General features: G+C 38.7%; 1 protein-coding gene across 1 annotated transcript; it reads right to left on the minus strand.

The window, feature by feature from the left end:
• Nucleotides 1–2716: 2716 nt before the first annotated feature.
• Nucleotides 2717–25271, minus strand: LOC140140496 (uncharacterized). The gene is made up of 9 exons (XM_072162254.1): nt 25071–25271; nt 19832–20185; nt 16480–16896; nt 15295–15384; nt 12396–12656; nt 11369–11433; nt 9331–9621; nt 5594–7310; nt 2717–3226 (listed from the first exon to the last, which is right to left on the minus strand). The coding sequence occupies exons 1-9, from the start codon at nt 25269–25271 to the stop codon at nt 2717–2719; spliced, it is 3906 nt and encodes a 1301-aa protein (XP_072018355.1).
• Nucleotides 25272–25485: the final 214 nt, after the last annotated feature.

Raw genomic sequence — 25485 nt, forward strand, 5'->3', positions numbered from 1 at the left:
GTGATATAAAGTAAAGATATCATGTAATTGACCAATCAGAGGCAATGTTAGATCGGCAGGTAGTGCTCAGGGGGTTCACATCAAATTGACCTAGGCGTAAAAAATTGTTTGATTGGCGTAACATAAAATAAAATTAGGGTAGGTCGGTCGGTTTTTTTTAGACACACATTTTAAGCGGGAAATTAGGTATGATAAATACCTTGGAACTTTTCTAAAAATTTTCTTATTAATTTCAATTTTTTGAAGGAAGAAAGAAAGTTGTGGGATAGGCTTTTACGACGGGAATTCATAACAAAGAAAGAAAGTCTAGGATTGGGTCTATTTTTAGGGTCGGTCAGGTTATGCCAATCAAACAATTTTGTTTGGTTAATTATGCACATTGATACATTTCTAGAGTTAGCTGCTTAACTGCACACTAATACCCACATCATACTGATATATTAAATACCTCATCTAAAGTTTCCTGCCATCTAATTGGTTAAAAGCGCGGGCATAATTTTGACTATGCCCGCAAAAGTAACTATTCCCCGGGCATAGTCCTGCGTGTGTTTTGTTCCCAGCGTAAAATGACATTACGCATGTGTTAATGTTTTTTGCGCGCTATAATTACGCGGAAATTGCAGATTGTAATCCATGCCATTCGCATTTAAACTATTAATTTCTCTTCCCAAAATCGATGCTTTTAACCAAACAGATGACAAGAATCTTAAGATTTGGTATATAAAACATGTATTGACTGCTTTGTTTCGGGGCATGGTTAAAATTATAGGCCTGCAGTGATCTCAAAACCATGAATACATAGATCATACCTCAGGGCATAGCCATGGTTTTGAGATCACCCCAGGCCAATAATTTTAACCATGCCCCGAATAAAAAGCAGTCAATATTCATATACTACAGTAGTAAGCAGCGTAATGTTTTTTTCTTAATGTATTTCCATCGCTTGATCAGAAAAGCGATTGGCAGTCTCCTGGCATCAAATTGTAACCACTTGATTGTTGACTTTAAGGCAACTTTCAGACATCGCTAGACACCACTGAAATGCTGGTAGCATCAGGATATCAACTTGCTATACCTGTAAGCAGTCATCATTGGGCATTTAAATAAAGGCACCAGAATAATAATTTAATGCCCATGTGACCTATGAGCGCCACCATACCAAGATCACCAAGTGATCAGTAGATGTGCTACAATGCTAAGACATAGGAATTTTCCAGATAAATACCATCCAAACTGCTGAAAATGTATAAGGCAACTAAATAACACATGGGGGGATTCTGTTTTTTAATAAATAAATTACTTTGATGACAGACAGAACATAAATTACATGGAAAATAGGAGTATTGGACTAATTCCCTAAGGAGCTTTTACCAAAAGGGGGATGGCAAGTTAAGTAAATTGTAACACATTGTATTAAATATAATGTCATATCCTGCGTAGTACAATCAACTTTAAGAGGCGATAAACGTCAGCAACATTCCTGCTGTGTATGATGAAACGGCTAAAAACATGTGTTTTTATACCATTTTGGGGTTATCCGGGGTCACCCAGGGGTCATCTGAGGTCAAATAACTTAAAACTGTCATATGGGCATGAAACTTGGTGGGTACAGTCAACATTTAGAGTTAAAAATTATTGGAAGATCATTTTGGGGTCATCCGGGGTCACCCAGGGGTACTGTTGTATGGGCATGAAACTTGGTGGGTACAGTCAACATTTAGAGTTAAATTTTTGGAAGCCCATTTTTGTCCCTATGTAAAAAATTTATGTTCCCCCCCTCCCCCCCCCCATTTCAGAAATAGAAATATATGTTTTTTTATTTAAAGTTGTTTTTCTTCTTTCGTTTTTTTTCTTATTTATTAAGTAGGGGAGACCGGGGTAATTGTAGCCCCCTTTTTGCATTTCTACCATGTAATTCTTTAAGTATGAACTGGAAAAGTAAAATATCTGCATGAGTGGATAGAGGCAATGGGTACCTATAATATGTGACAAATATAATTTGAAAATATATTACAATTTGCATATAAATTAATTAACATAATGGGATGAGGCTATCGATTGGGTCAAGGATCTTTCATTTGTTACACTTTTCCTAAAAACCTACACTGTCATCTACAGATGGCCAGCTCCTAGTGAAATTGCACCGTTTAAAATGATACGCCTCGAGGTGGAGGCATTGCGGCCGACGCTTTGCGTCGAGAACCGCGCATGTCGAGAACCGCTCTAGTTATAAAGTATATTGTATACATGTGCAATTCTATCTTATTATCTGTATTTCATATTTAATTTTAATGTATGTGTTTTTAAAAGATTTTGATGTATTTTGTTTGACCCCTGGGCACCCCTGAAAAACAGTGCTTGCACTGATGGGGTCAAGAAGTAAATTTTGGAAGTTTTTACCGATGGAAAAAAAGTTATCAACGGAATAATACTACAAAGTTGCAAAACAATGACAAATTTGCTACAAAATCTGGACATGCATCCCACGTTTCCAATTGAAATACACAGGAAGACCACCCGCTGTGCCACTTTTCCAGACATCCTGTCTACTAGCTGTAATGTCAGTGCCCATATCTGGTCACGTGGGCATTAAATTAAGTGCCTTTATTTAAATTCCCTAAGATGACTGGTAAGTATGATATTGACATTGTGCAAACTTTTGCAGAGTATCCCTGTATGTCCCGAATCACTGAATCAATGTTTACTTTGTTCCAAATCAAACGCACTCTTGACCGTTATCATCCAGAACTCTCTCCAGAATATCATCCACCTGGGTACTTCTTGGATCGTTAACATAATTATCTAAAACGTTTTGATCAAGCAGAGTTTTGAGAAGATTGTACACATTAACACGCAGACCCTCCAACACTTGATTTTGTTGATTGAGTTCTTGTCTAAGCGACTGTAGGGATTGATTTAGGTCGTTGGCCTTCTTCTCTGAGTCTTCCCACTTGTTCTGCGCATCGCTGGCTTCCTGTTCAGCTGCGGCAAGTGTCCTAGTGATATCTTGCTGCTTTTCTTCATTTTGTTGTTTGATTTCTTTCACCATCACCTGCATGTCGATGGCTTCTTGTTGAGCTGCCGCAAGTTTTCTGGCAATATCTTGCTCCTTTTCTTCATGTTGTTGTCTTTGCACGTCAATGGCTTCCTGTTGAGCAGCAGTAAGTTTTCTGATGCTCTCTTGCTGCTTTTCTTCGTATTGTTGTCTGATTTCTTTTACCATAACCTGGTGGAAAATATTTAAACACCATAACAAATAATTATGGTGTATCCTTCTCAGATCAGCCCATCCCCGAAAAAGTGACTCAAAATTGCCTTACGACTCTCCACAGGTCGTAGAAATTCTTGCGGGGGGGGGGGCTCCTCCCAATTTGCCTCCCCTGGCTACACCACTGCCTATAGGTATTCTAAATTCAACATTGTTGTTTGCATAGAACAATTTTCCTTTTAAAAAACTGTACTTTGTACTGCAAATCGAGGTTTGTACCAAAATCTGATTCCCAAGTTTGATTTAACCCCCTGAGCACTACCTGTCGATCTAACATTGCCTCTGATTGGTCAATTACACAATATCTTCATTTTAATCACCAATCAGAATGGAGCTTTGCAAATAATTTACCAAAAATTTTTTGTGTGGTGAAATTATTCTAACAATGTTGCTGATTGGTCTAATTGATAATGAAAATCTCTTTTTGACCAATGAGCAGGTAGTTCTCATGGGGTTAAATTGCACTAGGTGGTTTTGATATTATAGGCAAAAATAAGGTTTCACTACAGCCCAGAGCAGTATAATAGGTGGTAAGTCACCACAATGGGGGAAGGGGCTTTCACCTTTTCATTCACAGGGTCAGAATTGCGGGGTGAATCAGAGAATCAATTCTCGTAAACAGATTTGCGTGAATCAATGTTTGTAGTTTACACAAAAGTTGATTTATTCTGCAAGAATCAAGATTGATTCTCGCACTGTGAAACGAAATTCTGACCCTGCATTCATAGCATCTAAACATCTATTTCAAACCTACAATTTCAAAAGGATTATTAGAAAATGATAAGCTTTCTTCTGATGCCAAATTCCCCATTTCGATAGGATAAAGGGGGGAGATGAAGCTGTCGATCTAGTCGCACCCGTTTATGAAGTGTCCGTTCCAGTGGCGGCACCAGAAAAACATTTTTGGGGAGGGTAAAGTGAATTCCAGGGGGTGGGGTTAAAAGTTTTGACTGGGTGGCATTCCCTTATGCCACCACCACTGGCCCTTCAAAACATAGTACTTAATTCACTGTAGAAGTGACGATTAACAGGATTAACTACCACAGCATGCAATAGGTTAAAACAGTTTTTTAATATATCGCACTGCACTAGTACATTCACACGGTACCTCTGCATTGCACCATGTGAAAGAACAGGGATAAATATTTGGATCATAATTCTATAGAATATTCATATCATGCTGATCACTCACACCTGTAAGATTAGTATCTTTGAAAAGAGCAGTATTGTATTCAATCTGTGATTGCAGACATGTATACACAGGTGATGTGTGCAATCTGCTTGTAGTGCAGGGCAATATATTCAAAACTTGTTTTAACCTATTGCTATGGTAATGAATCCTGTTACATTATCACCTCAAGGGGAATAGGAATCCCTTTATATGACTCAAATACTATTATTAGGTTGAATACAATTCAATGCATTTCAATATGCTTTAAAGCCTTAATGTACAATCTTTTTAAATTTTTCTTTTTTTCTTCCAAAATAATAATATGCAATCATTAAGAAAGTTCCCAATACATTTGGACGCGAAAAACATTGGGTATTTGCAAAGAAACAACATCATGAACTTCACCTCTATCACTCGAAATATCTCGCACTATTTGGAATAGGACGGCGAGTGCGGCCTCAGAGTTAGTCTCCTACGGAACCAGTTTGGTTACGCTCCCTCCACATGTGGAAGGAGCGTAACCAAACTGGCTGTGTAGAAGACTACGATTTGCAAGTCGTTCCGACATATTATCATAATCTAAAAATTATGATAATATGTCGGACCAACAGAAAATCATCCTGTTTTACTACAAATAGGGCAAATTTGACAGTTTGCTCATAGATTTAAGGTTATTAATTATTTTAAACTGTTGTGATTTGGTAGTTCACAGCATCTTACGAATGGTAGTGAGCTTTGGTTAAAACTGTATTGCTCAATTCATAGCAAGCGTGTAGAAGAATTAAAATATCACATATATACTTTTATAGGTGCTGCGGTCCTTGAGTTACGTTGTAAAGAGGGCTGAAACAACAACACTTTTGTAAATTACGTACAAAACAACAATAAATTAAGCAAGTTTGTAAAGTATACGATTTGTAGAATGAACTTTTGCAAAACATCAAGGTGTTAATTTTCAATAATACATTGATCTTGATAATGAGAATCGATTTTTAGGTTGCTTCGACCAACAATACTTCGTCTACTCTTAAGTTGGAACATGTGTGAGTATTACAAATATGGCAAAAAATCGGTTTTGAAAAAAAAAAATAAGGTAAATTCTGAAAAAAAGATTGTACATTAAGGCTTTAAACAATGCCAGTAACCATACCCACCTGTAACTCCTGCCTACAATCTTCCAATTGACTAGTATGTTGTTGTTTTACCTCTGCCAACACCTTTGCAGCTTTCAATTCTTTCTCTTTTGTGTCCTTAAGCTCCTTCTCCAAAACTTCTTGTTTCTTCACCAGCTCCTGGTATTTCCCTTCCACCTGTGCTAAATCCGACTCAGACTTCTTGGCTTTCTCGACAAGTTCCTCTTTCTCACGGAGCGTCTCTGTGAGTTTAGCGTTCGTCTTTTCTTCCCACTCTTTGCATTGAGTTAGCACCTTTTTTTTACAGTCTTCTATATTTTGAGATACTGCTTCTTGCACTTGCTTCTCCTTTTCCACTATGATTCTATGCTTGTCTTCTTCCTGGCTCAAAAGACTCAAGGCTAAGGCTTTGTTCTGCTCCTTTAGATAGTCAGCTATTTTTGCTGCGCTTGCCGCTCGCTCGCACACTTCTCTTAACTTTTTATTTAAATCATACTGAACTTCTCTGGACTGCACTTCCAACTGATTCACACGTCTCTCCAGATCTGCTTTGCCTTGTCGTAACATATCTCGTTCCTCGCAGGCAGCTTTCAGCATAGTCTGTGCTTTCAGTAGAGTTAGGCTTCTATTTAGCACTTCTTTAGCGCTGACATTCTGGCTCTCTTGTAGATTTTCCAAGTCTTTCTTCAGAATATTTCTTTCTGAAATAGTCTTATCTAATTGGCTCTGCAAATATTTGGATGCCTCCATCGCCTGCGTCAGTTGTGGTTTCACCTCTGCCAACAACTTGACTGCTTTTGCTTCTTTTTCTTTTACATCCTTTAACTGTTTCTCCAAAACTTCTTGCTCCTTCTTCAACTCCTGGTAATTCCCTACAACCTGCACTAAATCCTCATCCAACTTCTTGGCTTTCTCCTGAATTTTCTGCCAACTATCTTTTGCCTGACTCGTGAGTCCTTTCAAGTTAGCAACTTCATCCACCAAAACATTGTTCTCCTCCTTCAAACTGTCTGCTTTAACTTCAGCACTCGCCGCTCGCTCACATGCTTCTCTCAGCTTTTTATTGAAATCATCCTGAATCTCTCTGGACTGTACGTCCAATTTCTCGCTCAAAGTTTTAGTAAACTGATTCACGCGTCTCTCAAGATCCGCTCTGCTTTCTCGCAACATATCGCATTCCTCCGAGGCATCTTTCAGTTGAGCAAGGCTTCTGTTTAGCGCTTCATTAGCACCAACACTCTGGCTCACTCGTATAAGTTCTAATTCTTTCTTCAGAATGTTTCTCTCCGAAGTAGCCTTATCTAATTGTCTCTGCAAATCTTCGTTCTTCTGGCAACTATCTTCTAACTTTTTAGTCAACTGGTTCACAGATGGTTCTTGATTCTCTTTGGCTTGCTCTTCATTCATTCTCTCCAGTTCTAGTTTATATGAGTTTCTTTCCCTCATCAGCATATCAAATCTCTTCTGCATATACGCAGAGTTGCTTGGTGATGATCCAGACTGCCTTTCCTTTGAATGCGACACCCGAGCTGTTAAAGGTACGTCATGGAAGCCATCTCTGCTCATTCCGGGTTCAAGATTGATGCCAATCTGTTTTTGCTCCACGGTGATGATATCATCTTCGATTTCTTGCTTGATTTTCAACTGACGACACACACAGCAACCACCGCACAAGTCATGTTCCACCACTTGCGTTGCACTGTGCGACACATTCTTCTTGTCAGCCTGGAACATGAATCTGGAAAATACAAAAGCAAGTAAAAGGGTGTTACATCAACAGATTTGCTTTTTACATTCATTAAGTAAACCATGACAAAGGCTAAAAAAGTACACAAAGATAACATGATGAAATTAACATTGACGACCGGTGGTTCTCAAATCATGAGTCTCGCCTGCTTTTGCGACTGCCTGATGTGATGAACTTTGACAACAGAAATGTGGAAAAATATTGTTAAAATATTGTTTAAAAAATGGTGGCAAACCCCACATGCCCTAGCCCTTGACTCTGCTGTCACATTCAAAGTGCCCCAGTCGTTCCAAAAAACAAGCCGGCTAAATCGTGCCTTTTCAACTGCAAGGCCACGCCTCTGGATCGAGTTGCCCAACACCATCCATGGTTTTTTATCATCACCTTCAAGAGCCTTCTTAAAATCCACCTCTTTCCCACTGTTTAGCTATTTTTCTTTTCTTGTCTTTTCTCTTTTAGAGCTCCCTGCCCACTTTGTAATAGGTGCTTTATAAGTCACATTATTTATGTTTTTGTTTTAAAGTTAATAATGAAAATGGTTAAGAAAAAATAAATAAGGAATTTGTAATACCGTATTTGTTCTATTAACCGCCCAGAGCGCTTAATGTAAATTTGGGTGGGTACTTATTTTTCACATACAATATGTAAAAAAGACCCAAAATATTCATTCATCATCATCACCATGTCATAAGTTTCAGACAATGATTCAGATTTGCATGGGCAGTTTATAAACTATTCTTAAACTCTAGAGAACGTTCCTGCAATCTTATTGGTTCTTACCCAGCTTTACCCGTGTGATATGACACGATATCACACGGGTCATCGCGTGTGCGTCAACGCGATACGCATACTCGCTATTTGGACCAATCAGAGGCGCACAGCAACAAATTCCTTGCAAAATGTAGATTTAAGTTGATTAAAATTTGTATAATATTTTTATTTGAATTGAAGTGTAAAACAACTCGAAAATAATGATGTCGCCCGTGTTATATGAGACGATAGATGCACTCCAGCGGTTAAAAACAATACCTTTATTCTCTAAATACCATAGTTTGCTTGTTGTTGTAAAGTCATTGGGTGGGTGCTTATGGGCAGTTAATGGAACGAATACTGTATATTTGTTACATACAACATTAATGGGAAAGATATCATCTTCAAGCATACAAAATGTTCTTTCACTTTGTTGAAAAATCTAAAATTTAATTATTTGATGATGACTCCCATAGTTTCATAGGAATCTCATATATATGGCCAATAACAAGAAAGGTCCACTAATACTAACATTGGACAACTCTACGTGGGCAGTAAATCCACATCACTGTCTACTTTTGAGGTACGGATCTGGCGTGTGGACTTGCTTCAAACAGCGCAAATTTTATGCAGTAGTAGCGCGAAGTGCACACATGCAGCGTGTCATGCATGTGGAAGTATGCCTTAAGACCCAGTTTAAGTCACACTGGTATATAGCATTGCTTGTGCTCACCACACATTGCATATACTGTGCTTTGCTTCAAGTTTGGTAATGGTACAGATGTAGGTGCGTATTTTGTTGGTTGCAGTATCTAATTGCGCACGCAAAGTTGATCGCGTAAAGCATACACGCACCCGTACAAGGAGCGGTTTGTCGGCACACTTGCGGCGCAACAGCGAATCAAAAGGCATTGATGTCACTACCGAGCTAGAGGGGAACCAATGTATAGTGCACGGTATACGCTTGTGGTATTGATGCGGATTAAATTTCCTTAGTGTGGAGTAGTCCACCTTAACCCCATGAGAACTACCTGCCAATTGGCCAAAATGAATATTGTGTCCAATTTTGAACCAATCAAGGAGGGTATTAATAAGTTCATATGCAAATGCAAGTTTGACCATAAATAGTTTTTAAAAAGCCTAGTCATAATCATTATAATTGGCAATTGAAATGAGTATTTCAAGTTATCAACCAATCAGAAATGCTGTTAGATGATCAGTAGTGTCCAGGGGGTTAAAGAACAACAGAAAAATATCAAACCTCAGTGGCTTATCGGATTCATCTTCTGACTCCAAAGCCTCTGCCTGTTCCTCATCCACCTGTACTCTCTTGTGCACCCTCTTCCTCCTGATGGAGACAGACTTCAGGGTCAATTTGGGAGTTGACAGCTTTGAGGTTCTGACAGGGGACTGCAATGGGGACTGGAATTTTCTCAATGATGTTACAGGGGATGGAGTAGGCATATTAGGAGTCGATGGTGCCGGTGCATTCCGTGGACGTTTAGCTAGTGTTATCGGTTCAGGCATTGTTCTCTTCAGTGGAGCTTGACTACTATATCGATATAAAAATAAAATCATTAATATGAAAAGTTACTTTCAATGGAAGAAATTTTGTTCATACAAAAAAGCTAGACTTTTTAACAGCAAAAAGAATCACAATTTGATGATAACAAAACCATCATAATAAAAAACCCAAAAATAAGTTTTAAACAAGTACATTATAGTAAATTATGCGGTGTGTAGAAAATTGTCCCCACTGAATTACACAATCTGAAGAGATAAGTTTGTGACAATTGAACATAGTTGTAATATTACCCCAATTGACTTCTATCTTATTTCTTTTTCAGTTCATATATATATGAAGAGCTTGTTTCCAAACCATGTTAAGACCACAACCACATGTTTTTCATTTACTTATGTGATACAATCACAATTACTTTGGCAAGTTTGACATTAGCAACAATGAGTTGTACCATAAACAAGCTATTATTTACCACAACAATGCAGCTTAACAATATGAAGACTATTGTTCTCATTTGGGAACCAACTGCCTCACACAGTATTGTCACTGTGCATCCATCCACTGTTTGCTTTGTAATGGTGCATCCAACTGAAATTACTTTTCCTATATAGCATCACAACCCATTGCAATATCACACAGGTAAATCATAAACATGTGTTTGTGGACTTAACATGGTTTGGAAACAAACTCTTCATAATATCTATGTAACAACTGAGACTATTATTATACCTGAATCAGGTATAATAGTCTCAGGTAACAATTCAAAATCATTGAAAACTGATTGAGTAAAATTGTGCTCACCAGAGTACGAAACTAGGGGTCTATCAGTGTAGAAATTTTCAGAAAAAAGGGGGTCATTTGGTGTTGGCATTGTCAAAAATGGGGTGATTTTGTATGGGAGCGCCCAAAATTCACATCATTAACAATCAAAAATAGCTTTTTACCCAATGTTACAGTACAAAATAGAATTTTGAGGACTAATTGTTCAAAAAAGGGGTTCATTCAGTGTAGGCTACTGAAAAAACAGGGTCATTGGGTGTAGAATTTGCCAAAAATAGTGGGGTCATTTCATGGGCACATGACGTATGTCAATATATGGGAGTGTCCCTCCCCCCCCAGGTATTTACCTACATATACCTGACTGTAGTGAACGATAATAGTAACCAATTAAAGACCACAAACTTCCTGGTTTTATTCTGGAATGTCCAATCAAACTACCCAAAGTGGCTACATCATCTGAATGACTACTTTTCCCAAATTGTTCCTACTGCTTTCTCTATATAGAGTTAAACAGTGAGAAATAGCAAATAAGCAGCAATTTGTGAAAATCCGTATTGCTTGGGTGAAACATGCACTCGGATCTTGTGGCTATTTCAGCATATAGTAGTATGTAGGCCTATCCTTTATGTACCCTAGTAAAATTCTTAGAGACTTCCAAGTTGAATCTGAGAAAAAAAAGTATATTACCCCCCCCTCCCCAATGAATATGTTCCTGTTTGCTATAATTACAAACACACACACACATTTATTATAAAGAGAGAAAAAGATTCATCCCACACAGGGGTAGCGCTAATTTGAGTCATGGGGTCATACATGTAGGTGCATTCTTTTAGCTTTTGGCCCACAAAATTACCATTATGAGGTTGCTGAAGGTCATTTGAACCCCTTATTCAATTGTTTTGATCCATAGTTTCGCAAAAGTTGACATTTTTGACCCATTGTTTGAAAAGCTAGCACTACTATAGCTCCCACAAAGTAAAACAATACTTTGACTTACTTCAGTTTGGTAATTGGTTCTGGTTCAACAAGCTGTACATCATCATCATCTTGGTCATTAGAGGCCTATTATGTGGAATGAAAGCACATGAAGAATCTGTTACCACTATTCACCCTGATGTGGCAGTGAGGTCAGTGCATATTTCATTATGTAGATGAATGCTTGGCCCATTCAACATAGGGCGATTTTACGAAAGGTCATTAGTTCAAATCTGCCTCCAAAAGACACGATGCATGCATAAACTTCCCCAGTTGAAGTGATATTGATTGACTTAATTGCTTTGTACTTGTTCCATGCATCATATCTTCTGGAGACAGATTTGAACAGATGACCTTTTGTGAAATCGCCCAATAATTGTGCCAGTCACAAGCTCAGCAAACACAAAAATGTTTTAAAACATAATGGTGTTATAAACACCATTATGGTCAAAACATTTTAATAGCATTTTAAATGTCGGGTTGGGACAATGCTTTGTGACATCATCTGCATACTGACATTGACTTTGCCTCAACTGAAATGTGTTCTGAACTGCAAGTAACAATGAGCGTGTTTATAGTGAATATACCGCATTTTGAGTATACCGTATACGATAATCCTTGTATATGTACTGATACCCTTGCTGTTTAGACTGAGACACAGTTTTATTACCGCACAAATTCCCAACTAACATTATTGTACATTTGCAATGACCCCGAGGTCACACAGGGAATGTGTAAATATATAGGGGTAGGGGTGTGCGGGAACTAAGAACTGATTTTGAGCAAAATAGGGGCTTGATGAACTGAAATTTCAACATTTAAAGGGGGTCTTTAGCCAAATTTGGCCCAAAAAAAATTCAAAATTGTCCAAATTTCGGCTAAAGAGCTACAATTGTCAGAGTTTGAGGCTCAAAGAACTGGAGCATGTTCCAAATGTGGGTCTTAAGAAACTGCTGGAGGGCCTGAAAATGGGACCCTTGACCGCTGCACAAACCCTACCACATTTACATGAGTACCCCGTCGGGGCGCCCCTGCATCCCCTTGTTTACCTGTGCTTTAGTTTTTTCAGCCAACTGCTGCTGAGCCAACTCGGCTTTCACACGTTTCTGCACAATCTGCTCCATCTGCTGGGCCGAGATGATTGTTGATATCATGTGCTTTGACGGCAACCCTGCAGTGACGGTAGCAGCCTTAGACACCTTGACTGAGGTAGGGGTGGCTGCAGCAGGAGACTGGAATGACTGTGGATTGATACCTTGGAGAGTGGCACCTGATCTCTGTAAGGACTGACGCAGTAACGGCAAGCTTTTCTGTTAAGTATATAGAAACGTTGATAAAATAGAAGTGAATAGCTGGATAACATAATAATCAAAACTCCTGAAAATCAGGTGACATGTGAGTTTTCTTACATTGTACAAATACCTTCCCCATAATACTAACCCCTCTGATGACTCCTTCCACACACACCCTAGCCTTACAGGCCCGTATGCAGGATTTCATTTGGGGGGTGTTGATTTTGAAAAAGTGGACCTTTTTTTCCAAGGGGGTGGGTGATTTTTTTGTGAAAAGTGGACTTTCTTCCCAAAATTTGGGCCTTTTTGTCAAAAAAAGAGTAAAAAAACAAATATTTTTGCTCGCTACGCTCACAAATTCTCAAATTTTGGGACTTTTTATTTACTTTTCAAAATTGGGGGGGGGGGGCATGGGCCTCTAGCCTTGATACAAGGTTTCGTCTCTTCTTATTCTTTCAATTTTTGATCATTTCCATTTGATCACTATGAACTGCTCAGTATAGGCCCATATCAAATTTTAATATTTTAATGTCCCATTTTATCCATTTACTAATTTTAAGTTTTCTCTCTGTGGCTAAAGAACTATGTAGGCCCATAATAATAAGCTGAGCAAGCCTTTGCATCGGGGCTTGAGAACGAAGTATGGGCTAAGAGTAAAATTGTACAATTGTTTGGGAGTGGCCTTCTCTCTTTCTTCCTTTCCTTGCTATTGTCTTCCATTTCTTGCTTTGTTTATCAAAGCTATCTAGGCCAGCATGCATCTTATTAGCCCACACTGGCTATCCAGGCTTGTGCATTTTTATAGTATGAGCTTGGAACGGGCCATGGATTTCCCATGGATTAGCATGTGTCCCTCACGGACCAACCTGGGTAAACAAACAAACTTCCCAGATTATCACATTCACATTACAAAGAAAGGTGCAGGAATGGTAATTTGAGATTTTTATACCGCTGGATACCTCTGGCTACATAATGTTTATGTACAAAAAAATTCTTGCAGATTAATTCGTTCAGCAAAGATATTGTGAAATTTGAATTTCATGCTGGTATACCAGAACGAAATTACAACGCATTGTCTATGGAGCAGTGTAATTAATACACATAATCATGCATAACTCGCAAATGCAAAATCGGAATCAACTGAAATTTTGGGAATAATCTTTTTTGTGGATAGCTACTGAAAAATGTCATAAAAAGAGGATGATATGATCGCGAATTACTCCTTTAAGAGAGGGCGTAAAAGTCGAATTCACTTTTTTTAAACATGTTTAAGTCGACTACATACATTCTCTGCTTGTGAAAATACCCTGTCAGAAAATAATTTATGCTAATCCTTGGTCGCAATATGAATTTGATGTCGAATTTGAAGTCGTCCTAACTTCTCTCTGTAAACAGGGCCATGTTGTGGTTTTGGAAGAATTAACATGCCTGAGGACTCCTTGCAAGTCTATAAACACCCTAGACATTCCACAATTGACCTTTTCAGCTAGGATCAGCTCCCCAAGTTTTGTATGGGTTACAATAAGACAATTAGCAGTAAGTTCCTTGTCCAGGGGAATTTTGGGCCAACTCAGTTTTTCCATGAGAGCATACTAAACCCCGGCAGAGTTTGAATTAACCCTCAAACCTCTTGCATCATAGTTGAACGCCTTATCGATTAAGCTAACTTGATTGCACCTTTTCAGTCTCATCTTCTGCTCCTAGGAAGCTAGAACACTTGGATATCAGCATGATTCGGTTCATGTTAAAAACCCACATTTGGCAGTTTCCTATCCTCCAAAAACTGTTTAATTTTCATACATAATTCATGCTCCTAATACCCCAGCTCAAGCAGTTTGTAAACTTATTTAATCTCTCAAGACCTTAATTTGGGGGAGAATTCAGTTCCCAAGAATGTATTTTGCAATCTGAGTGAAAAATACTCCCTGCTGGTAGTAGCAGGTAGTTAACCCCATGAGAACTACCTGCCGATTGGCCAAAAAGAAGTTTTCATTATCAATTGGACCAATCAGCAACATTGTTAGAATAATTTCACCACACAAAAAATTGGGGTGAATTATTTGCAAAAGCTCCATTCTGATTGGCGATTAAAATGAAGATATCATGTAATTGACCAATCAGAGGCAATGTTAGATCGGCAGGTAGTTCTCATGGGGTTAAATCTGCAAATTTAAATATGGCACAGATTATTCCCACTCTCCTGAAACAATTAAAAAGTGTATCGCTGTATAGATATTATGTAGGCCTGCTTCATAATTGAAGACCTGCGCACAAGAAGACCGTAAGTCCACTTAGCCCCTCAACATGTATAAAGTTACATATATAGTTTCCTAGGGTTTTATAATGTTTAATACATATTCCAGGGTGAATTTAAAACATCATGAAAGCATAGATACTATGATGAAAGGTTGTGAAAGATTTGTTTTGGCCCCTGAACATGTATAAAACATTACCAAACTATACAAAACTATATAGTGTATACAATGTTGAGGGGCCAAGTGGACTTACAGTCTTCTTGCGCTCAGGTCTTCAATTTCTATGTATGACACTCTAATTTACGATCCAATTTCCCACAACTTTAAACAGTTTATTTGAATTCTTCTTTTTATATTCCCTAATACAAATTGTAGGGTTCATGCACACAGTGAATACTAACCTTGAGAAATGGCACCAGGTATGGTTGAGTTGTAAAGTGCACTTCCTTTTGAAGTTTCCGTGTAAATTCCTCTGGTTGTATTCTGTCATCCTAAAAAAAGAAATAATTTATATACTCTAGGTGATGTAACATAACTATTGAATCAATTCATAATTGTAGGCCTATACATTAAAATTATTTATGATGGGCTACAACTATCAAGAATCTGTGAAATTTCAATCCTCCCCCTCCCCACGATTGACCCCCTGCATGTCCACCAGGAATATTGTTATACAGCATGCACCGTGCCGGGGTGTTAAATTCGGTGTGATGTCAAATGATGTAGTCGCAAAGGCTTATGGGATTTACCGAAAAGGTCAATTGTAACAGCATACTAAGGAACCGTTCACAAACACTTGTAAGGCCTTACAAGTGTTTGTTATGGGGGGCCTGATGCAAAAAAATTTATCGCAAAATTTTTTCGGGCCCCCCTTTACAGACCTCGAAAATTTCAGGGCCCCCCCTTTTTGACATGAAAATTATGGGTCAACCCCATAGAAAAGCATATAAACTCAATTTTTCCAGGAAAATTTGTGGTCATTTTTTTCAGGGCCCCCCCCCCTTAGGAGGGTCAAAAATTTTCAGGGGCCCCCTTTTTGCATCAGGCCCCCCCTTACAAGTGTTTGGGAACAGTCCCTAAGCAAGAAAGATTAGGAAACGTAAAGCATATTGCAGTGGGAGAAGAGTAAAATCGTACTGCATAAGATGCAAGAGTCGTGGTTTTATGGTTTCAAATAAAAAGGAATAAAGCTCAGGTTACCATTTCGGTTACTATTGTTAGGAAATGGTATGGGGGGGGGGGTTATTGGAGCAGAATTATTTGGTGGGTGACATTTATTATAAAGATGGGGCATTCATTAGGGACCGTTCACAAACACTTGTAAGGGGGGCCTGATGCAAAAAATATTCACCGCAAACATTTTTCAGGGCCCCCCTTTACAGACCTCAAAAATTTCAGGGCCCCCCTTTTTGACATGAAAATTATGGGTCAACCCCATAGAAAAGCATATAAAATTAATTTTTCCAGGAAAATTTGTGGTCATTTTTTTCAGCCCCCCCCTTAGGAGTGTCAAAATTTTTCAGGGGCCCCTAACAAGTGTTTGTGAACGGTCCCTAATAGAGTACATGCAATATTGTTTTACTTACAATTAAATTCTGCACCAAATCTTTGACTTTTCGCGCAGTTTCTAGCTCAGTATTGTTAGCATTGGATGCCAATTTAATCAGCGTCGCTAGGAAGTCCTGGCACTTCTTTGCATTCTCAATTGCAGATTGAGACATTGGAATCTGCACTATGGGTACCGTCCGTGACGATGTACTCAGCTGTTGCGGTACATGTGTCACCACTGGCTGCGACATTTGCATCTGGGTAGTAACAGGGCCGACAGTTCTTTGGCCTCCTGATGTGGTATAGACCATTGTCGTGTTAGGATGTTCAGGTTTGTTGACGTTGACAACAGGTGTGTCTGGTTTCCCTGCTGCACTGTGTGAGATTAATTGCTGATGAGGCTGATGAATAATGGTAGGTGTTGGACCTCTGAGTGGTATAGGCTGACAGACAGGCTGAAAAAAAATGTCAGACTTATGCTGGTTTCATACTTCACTGCACAGTCGCACCAGAAACGCTAGTGGTGTCCAGCGGCAAGCCGATATATCGATCACTCCACCGCTTTTCCGAAGCAGCAGCACCGCTGGGAGTTGAATTCAAGTCATCTCGGAGCGGTGCCGCTGTGACGTATGACAACAAAATACAATTTAGGAGCGGTGCTGAGCAGCAACAATGGCTTTCAGAGTCAATCGGCTGCCGCTTGCAGAAAAAAGCAGCAAGCGGCAGAAAGTATGAAACCAGCATTAGATGTACTCTAATCAATAGTGCAAAGAGTTTACCTTTTGCTTGCATATTTTTCCGAGTTATCTTGTCACAAAATCGTGACAATGCAATCCTCCCCCAAACGATTGATCAGCTGCATGTCCACAAAGAATGTTGTCATCAGTACAACAAAGGAAAAAGGTCTTTTTCTACAATTACAATTAAAACATCGCTAGTACCCAGTACTGACTGGTACACACACAGTAAATATTAATGCATGAAAGCCTTTAAACTTGAGGTAAATGGTTTATGTTACTACATACATGTTATTATCAACACTCATAAAATGATTTGCCTATTGGTTAAATACCACTAATTATGTATTACACAGGTTTCAATGGGAAAATGCCTAATTTCGGGTGGAATTTTCTCATATTCAGAACTCTCACAGTTCAATGCCACCAATATCAGGTGAAACTATATGATTTAGATGCAAAATGATCAAAAATTCAACATAGGTTGACCTGTGACTTTTCTTGTTTTAACACACTGAACCGTAAACACCTTAAAATGACAGTGCGCCCTCGAAGCTGAAAGTTACAATATGATAAGGCGACTATTTACTAAAAACCGAAGCTGTGCGTATGAATTTTGGTACTATTACATCAATGTCATATAATGAGAGAAAATGTACCATTTTGAAGCATCAAACTCTAAAAAGTACTTTTTTGGCTATATAACTTGATCAATTTCAGCGATTTTAATGCAGTCTTTTCGAATGCCATGAAAACAAATAGTTCCTCATCGTATTACAATGTATCGCCCAGGCCTATTAGTGGTCTTTAACCTATATAAGCACAAAAGTGCTCAAATCTCGGGTAAAATGCCATGAATGTAAACATTGACATTTGCAAGACATGTTTTAACAAGAAAATTTCTGGAAAACAGCATGACGAGTAAAATATCAATGATTTTCGGACACTCTGTATGATGACTGTTTCGCTGTTTTTGCTTCAACCTAGGACTATATCTGGAGATTCGTATCTGTAGCCTGTCCTAGCACGATCAGATCAGATTAAGATTGATTTTGGGTTAGTGTTCCGATTTAGGCTTGCTGTTTAGTGTTAGAATTGTTGATTAGGGTCAGGTTCGCATTAGGAATAGGGTTTTTATAGGGCTAGGCTCATGGATAGGGATAGAGATACGGCTAGGTCCGAGGATTAGATATGGGTTTAAAATAGAGTTATAGATCAAGTTAGGGTTCGGCTTGAGTTAGGATAGAGTGAGGCCACACAAGATGCTGTAGAGGCCCATAGACAACGTGTACACAAAGACTAGGTTTTATTTTACACATGACTATAGGCCTTACATGCGCCTTAAAGCTTAAGCAAAATGCCTAGCCTAGGCCTATACTGTATTTACACGTATATGCCTATGTACGTTATTTAGGGCAAGGAAATCACCAACAAAATGTGCATGTGGGTCTAATTAACAAAGTGGCATGTCTATATGATCATCAACATTGATTTTCCATCATCATTAAGCTTTCTATATGTATACGCAGGCAAGCGAAGGTTGTTGAATTTAGAAGCCCTGAAATCACAGAAACCAGCCGTAAACCCAATACTAATGCCACAAGTCCCCCCCCCCCTCAACCCGTTACTACCTCAACGGGTTCTAAAAACATACCTTAGTAGTCGAAGAAGATGCACGTTTTCTTGCCAGGGCAAATACAGTTAAATATTGAGAAATGTAAGCAAAAAATAGCTAGAAAAGTCCGGGAGAAAAGTCTCCATGACGAATATCAGATCCATAGAATTCAGTGTTTCTATAGGTTAAATACCACTAATTATGTATTACACGGGTTTCAATGGGAAAATGCCTAATTTCGGGTGGAATTTTCTCATATTCAGAACTCTCACAGTTCAATGCCACCAATATCAGGTGAAACTATATGATTTAGATGCCAAATGATCAAAAATTCAACATAGGTTGACCTGAGACTTTTCTTGTTTTAACGCTGAACCGTAAACACCTTAAAATGACAGTGCGCCCTCGAAGCTGAAAGTTACAATATGATAAGGCGACTATTTACTAAAAACCGAAGCTGTGCGTATGAATTTTGGTACTATGACATCAAAAATGTCATATAATGAGAGAAAATGTACCATTTTGAAGCATCAAACTCTAAAAAGTACTTTTTGGCTATATAACTTGATCAATTTCAGCGATTTTAATGCAGTCTTTTGAATGCCATGAAAACAAATAGTTCCTCATCGTATTTCAATGTATCGCCCAGGCCTATTAGTGGTCTTTAACCTATTAAGTTAAGTTAAATTAAGGACAAGTTACTGGATCAGTGTGCATCAAATCGGTGATTGCCTATTTATGGAACATAGTACCAAAAGATAGTGGGTGATATTTATCATAGAGATGGGGCATGAATTCATTGGAGTCAGGGATGTCACTACACTGGTGAACCAGCACTCAGGCTTACCAACCGGCACTCAAAGGAATATGAGGACTTGCCAGCCGGCACTAAAATAGAGAAATTGTACTTTTTACCCTTAAAAACAGCTGAATAATGATCCATGAGAGTATTTTGGACAAATAACATGGAAATTTAGCCGGCACTAAATTCAGTCTAGTGACAACACTGATTGGAGTACACAATGCTGTTTTACTTACAATTAGATTAGTTTCCGGAGCCTGGTTAGCATGATTGTGTGTCACCCTGTTTCTTGCATTCTCAATTACAGACCGAGACATTGGAATTTGCGTCCCTGACAATGTACTTGGGTGTTGCAGTACAGGTGTCACCATTGGTTGCGACATTTGCATCAGGGAGGGCACACCTATTATAGGGCCTACAGTTCTTTGGCTCTTTGATGTGGTATAGACCATTGTCATGTTAGGTTGTCCAGGTTTGGTGACGTTGACAACGACAGGTGTGTCTGGTTTCCCTGCTGCACTGTGTGACATTAATTGCTGATGAATAAGGGTAGGTGTTGGACCTCTGGGTGCTATAAGCTGAAAGCCAGGCTGAAAAAAAAGTACACAAATATTGTTCATGATTGCAATGGTAAGAATATTTTCAATTTCATGAGGTGAAATCAAGGACTGTTCCATTCAACATAATATTATATGTATTTTTAAAATTAAAAAAACCGCAGTGTGTAACATGGCAATGACATGTACACCCCGAAACAGTGGCGGTGGAATATTTTTTCAGGGGCGGTGGAATATTTTTCAGGGGGCAAAGTGCGTTTTTTTTTTTGGGGGGGGCAATTTTTAAAAAATTTTCAGCCGGGGCACAAGAAGAATATTGGGGGGATATGCCCCCTAGTGCCGCCACTGAAGATGAAACCAATGTCAAATGGTAAAGATTTATATTCTCCTGAAGCCTATCAAGGAGGCGAGATGGCCGAGCGGTTAAGGCATTGCGCTGTCGGCCGGGAGATACGATCGACGAGAGTTCGAGCCTTGCGCTTGCCTTGGGTGAAAATTCTCCTGCCTCCCAAAAAGTTCCTATATGGTCAGGAATCTTCAACAATTAAGTTCAGTTTCAGCACAGAATTTAATTGTAGAATTTCTTCTCGTCCCCATACACTGCTTAGCATGTGCAGATATAGGTAGTGTGTGTGCGATGTCCGTGGTTCGGAAGTCACGTAAAGCCATTGGTCCTGTGTTCAGGAGGATTCATCCTTGTGCACGTTAAAGTGTCAGAGCTATTCAAAAAGAGAAGGGGGGTCATCCCCGGTTCTGATAGATCTGCAATCAATCCTAGGTTTCAGGATCAAGTGTTGATGAAATGTGGCATATTATAAAGTCGCTCTGTCGACCGAAACCAAGAAGCTGACACTAATTAATATTTGTCCTCTTGGTATGCAAGTGATACTTGTATTGGACAATTTTACAATTCTTATGCATTTGGTATGTGCAGCCACCTCTATTTCAAATTCAAGGACTTTTCAAGGACTTTCAAGTACCAAAAAATTAATTTTCAAGTACCTTTTACATACGAAAACAGATGAATGTATAACTGCTCCTGGGTTTTGGTACCTGTACATGTTAATAAATACAGGTATTTACAATTGGTGGGGTCGGGGGTGTTGCTGTGAAGAACTGTGTGTGAGACAGTGACAAACAGGGTTGCCAAACCCAGCGATTTGGTAGCCCAATTAGGCGACTTTTGAAGATTTTTCCGCGACTTTTGACAATTTCCTGTCCCATAGAAACCAATGGTTAAAAAAAAAATTAGGCGACTTTTCAACTTAATAGCTCCTGCGACTTCCGATAGTTTCCTGCCCCATAGAAACCAATGGTAAAGATAAAAATTGGGCTACTTTTCGATTATTTGACCCCCGATTCGGGCTGAAATCTTTTGGCAACCCTGGTGACAAATGGAATGAAAACATGGACACAGGACCGCGACACTCCAGCACTTGTTGGAAGACATCTAGTACAGCAGAGTGAGCAGACAGTACAATACATGTACAATGTGATTTTCTCATTTATAATTAGGATTACGTCATTGCCAGAGCTTGTTTTATTTGTTCATTAGAATGATTGACAGCGGTGGGCGGACTTATACTCTAAAAATGTGATTCTCGGATAAATTATAGGTCACTAGGTCAATTCGGACCGTCTCTTCCTCAGATCTCTATATGTAGGACTCTATGGTATCTTCTCATTACACGATCGTAGTAAGACTTGGCGGCGATTTACGCCATGCAGTGCATGTCTTCAACTGCTGTATAGCATGGTATAGGCAGTTTGTAGAGAGTGTCTTATCTCATTATTATAGGATCTCTGATGGACAGACAGACACTCATTTTCCTTTTGATGACCTACGGAGATGCCACTAGGTGTGTAAGTAGAACAATACCCGGGGTTCCAGCGGGATCCGAATCAGAACTGCCCAGAAAGCCACTGATGATTATTATTTTTCACAAGTAGGCCTATGTATATTTTCACATTGAAAAAATGACAATAGCAAATGGAATTTAAAAAAAAACACCCAATTTTCAAAGAGGCTCCGTTTTCAAGTTACAGCAATTTTAAAATGTCCATTTTCCTATATTTAACCATGTACAAAGCATTTTTTAAACTAATAATTCATTGATTCAGGTGGACCACCCACCAGAAGCAAGTCAGGAGGAAAACGATGTTGGAAACCATCTTGTAGGCCTATTCTTTTGCACCAATAGAGCTAAATAGTTGACTAAATACCTTCAGAAGACATATAGTATGTGTAGCAGTTTAGATGGTTTCATAAAAAATATTAATGTGCATGAACCATCTAAAAGTTAAGAGAAAATTATTTCGGAAACTATCTTGTAGGCCTATTGATTAATTATTTTTTAATGCATGCATCATCCTAAAGTCAGAAAAACGATGACAGAAATCATCTCCTAGGCCTATTCTTTTGCACAAATAGAGCTGAATAGTTAACTAAATTAATGTACAAAAAAATTGTGCATGCACCATCCGACAGACTGGAAACAATGTCGGAAACCATCTTGTAGGCCTATTCTTTTGCACAAATAGTTTGAAAACTAAATACCTTCAGAAGACATAGCAGTTACATACAGGTACATGGTTATTAAAAAATATTAATGTGCATGCTTGTAAAATGAAATAAATATAGATAGTTTCAGACATAATTTTCTCTGGCTTTGGGATGGTGCATGCACATTAATATTTTAAGGACTTTCTAAGAATTTTAAGGACTATTCAAAAAATTCCAGGAATTTGATTTTCAAGTACTTTTTTGGCTTTTCAAGGTTCTGCATGCACCCTGTTCTTTATTTGTTTTTTGATGATCCTAATTACTCCCCATTCGTCAACACCTGGCAAAATAGGTCAAGGTCAATAGGCCTCAATGGTACTTGACCTATTTTGCTGTGTTACCTAGGTAACGAAACATCCTAGATGGTGTAATCCTACATTTGAATTGTTCTAGATCAAAACAAACAATTTGACACCTCTTTTGGCGAAATTGGAGCACTTTGATGTTTTTGACCCCCATAGACCATACATGTAGTTCAACTGTCGTGAATTATTGATTAAAAAATAAACCTCTTTTTAAAGGTCCGTAACCCGATCGACAGCATCATCATCCCCCCGATTTTTTTCATTGTTGATGAGGTTTTGGTATCACATGATAGATACTATTTTTCTCATTACTATCCTGAAATTTGACGCTCCAAGTCGATGTATTTCGGAGAAATCATGAAACACAGCGGTTTTACAGGCTACCATTTTGTAAATAATAAAAATTACTTGGATTTCTGGGCAGGGAATTAATTGCGAATCATCAGTCTCCTCAACAGCTACCATAAATGGTTTCGCGTCATACACATTCTGTGAAAAAAGCGAACCACACTAACTGCTGAGGAGACGGTGCGCCGTATTTAGTTATAAAAATTCCACGATAGATGTAGTGGGCTGAATAGCTCAATTGGTTAGCGCATTACGCTTTACCCGCGAGGTACCCGGTTCAAAACCCGGTATCGGAAGGTTTTTTCCCCTCTCCATTTTTAACCCAAACTTTTTTATATTCATTTGAAATGTACATATTGCAAGGGGAAATATATTTTGTTTCTTTTTTTTCTGAAAAGGTACGAAAAAACCCAAATATTTTCCGTTCAATACGGGCCGGGCATTGTACAGCATGTCAGCATTCGTCATACGAACGGGAATTGGTGTTGTTGCTTGCCTGCCCAGAATGCAATTCACGTATACCAAGGTATTGGATTGCAAATTTGGCTATTTATTCACATTTACGCTGAAAATGCTCTCGCTTTTTTTCACAAAGCAGCATAAAGGGGCGATATTTGATATTATTATGTAATTTTAAAGACAATCCATATCCAAAACCAATAGGGTTACCCCTTTAAGGCCCTTAGCACTTGATTATTAGTTTCCTATTTACCGCCCGCGTCCAAAATTGAAAATCTCAAAATAATTAATTATTTTATTTTTATTTCTAATTTTCTCCTTTAAAATAACTTTCAACTACTTCTACTTGCCATTTTCTGACTTTAATAATATCAACAATAATGATGAATGAACAAAAAGAGTACAACTCCACCTTCACTTATTTATAAATTCAAATATTGTTGTGAAATAATTAAATGCCCGCTCTAGTCAAAACGAGTCAATAGTTGCTTGTAATAGTTCAAACTAAATAAAGAAAATAAAAGATAATTAATAATTAATAATTAAAAGTCACCTCGTCCCCTTTTCAAAATCTTTAACAGGAAACTAATAATCAAGTGCGAAGGGCCTAATAAGTAAGTACTTTCATTTGCAAGGATTTAAAAGTCCACTCAGTCCCAAGGTCAAATACCTATTAGGTACCGTACCATGAAATTAGGATTTTCCAAAATTTGATTTTTTTTATGGGAATGTCATCTTTTCAAGGCCTATAACTCAAAAACATGCCTGGCGACTTGTTCCGCACTTCCGGGTTTTGTTGGAGCTGGTCACATTTGTGCTTTCATTTCACCCCCCCATGTGCGATGGGATGGCCAGCGTTGTTGTGACGCATAATAATCCCCCGGGGGGCAATTCTTAAAATGATTTGCCAAAAATTGCCCCCCCCCTTTGCCATGCCAAAAACTCTTGGCCCCTTCGCATGCCAAAAAACCTATAGGCCCCCCCATGATTTTGGAGATGGGCAACCCAACAAATTTAAAACCAGGCTTAAAATTGTCTTATCAATATCATATAATACATGAATATGAGCGCAGCAAGCAGGACATTTCAGTCACATTTGCCAAAAATTGCCCCCCCCCCCCCCACCGGCCGGCCTTTCGTTTCGACCTGTTAAAAAAATGCCCTGCCAACAAAATCAAAACCACCCCAAGCTTTATAGCCATGATTCAGAATTTCATTCAACGTGTTCAACAATTATACTCACCTGTTTAATAATGTTAGCCATGTTAGCAGTGCCTGAAACTGATCCTTGACCTTGTGCAATAGTACCACCAACTTGCACTGCTTGCATTCTGCCATCTTTATTTGTCATGTTTGTCAACACTACACGATCAGGTGGCAATTTTGTTGTAGGAATGACCCGCATTTGAATCTGTCCCGGTGCGCCAGGCCGCGGTGCAATCATTTTGGCGCCCAGCTATACTCATTGAATGAGATGTTGTTGGCACTGTCACAGTGCAATCTGGTCCTAGATTAGACATGATTTATCAGAGAAAATATCATAATGGTGATAAGCTTTTAACAAGTTTCTGTTTGTGACCTATGCACTTTTCAAGGGCAAGGAGTTTAGTTGAGTTTATAGTCCATTGCTGAGCGACAAGCGATTGGTATTTGACCAA

This window comes from Amphiura filiformis, chromosome 19 (assembly GCF_039555335.1).
Source record: "Amphiura filiformis chromosome 19, Afil_fr2py, whole genome shotgun sequence".
NCBI classification, from domain to species: Eukaryota; Metazoa; Echinodermata; class Ophiuroidea; order Amphilepidida; family Amphiuridae; genus Amphiura; species Amphiura filiformis.

What these genes read in the sequence shown, in the direction of transcription:
- LOC140140496 (XM_072162254.1), bottom strand. Translation starts at nt 25,271, where the DNA reads ATGATTGCACCGCGGCCTGGCGCACCGGGACAGATTCAAATGCGGGTC. An exon ending in TGGCTAACATTATTAAACAG is followed by an intron (nt 20,186 to 25,070) that starts GTGAGTATAATT and finishes CTTTTTTTTCAG; the next exon opens with CCTGGCTTTCAGCTTATAGC. An exon ending in CTGAAAAAACTAAAGCACAG is followed by an intron (nt 11,434 to 12,395) that starts GTAAACAAGGGG and finishes TCCACATAATAG; the next exon opens with GCCTCTAATGACCAAGATGA.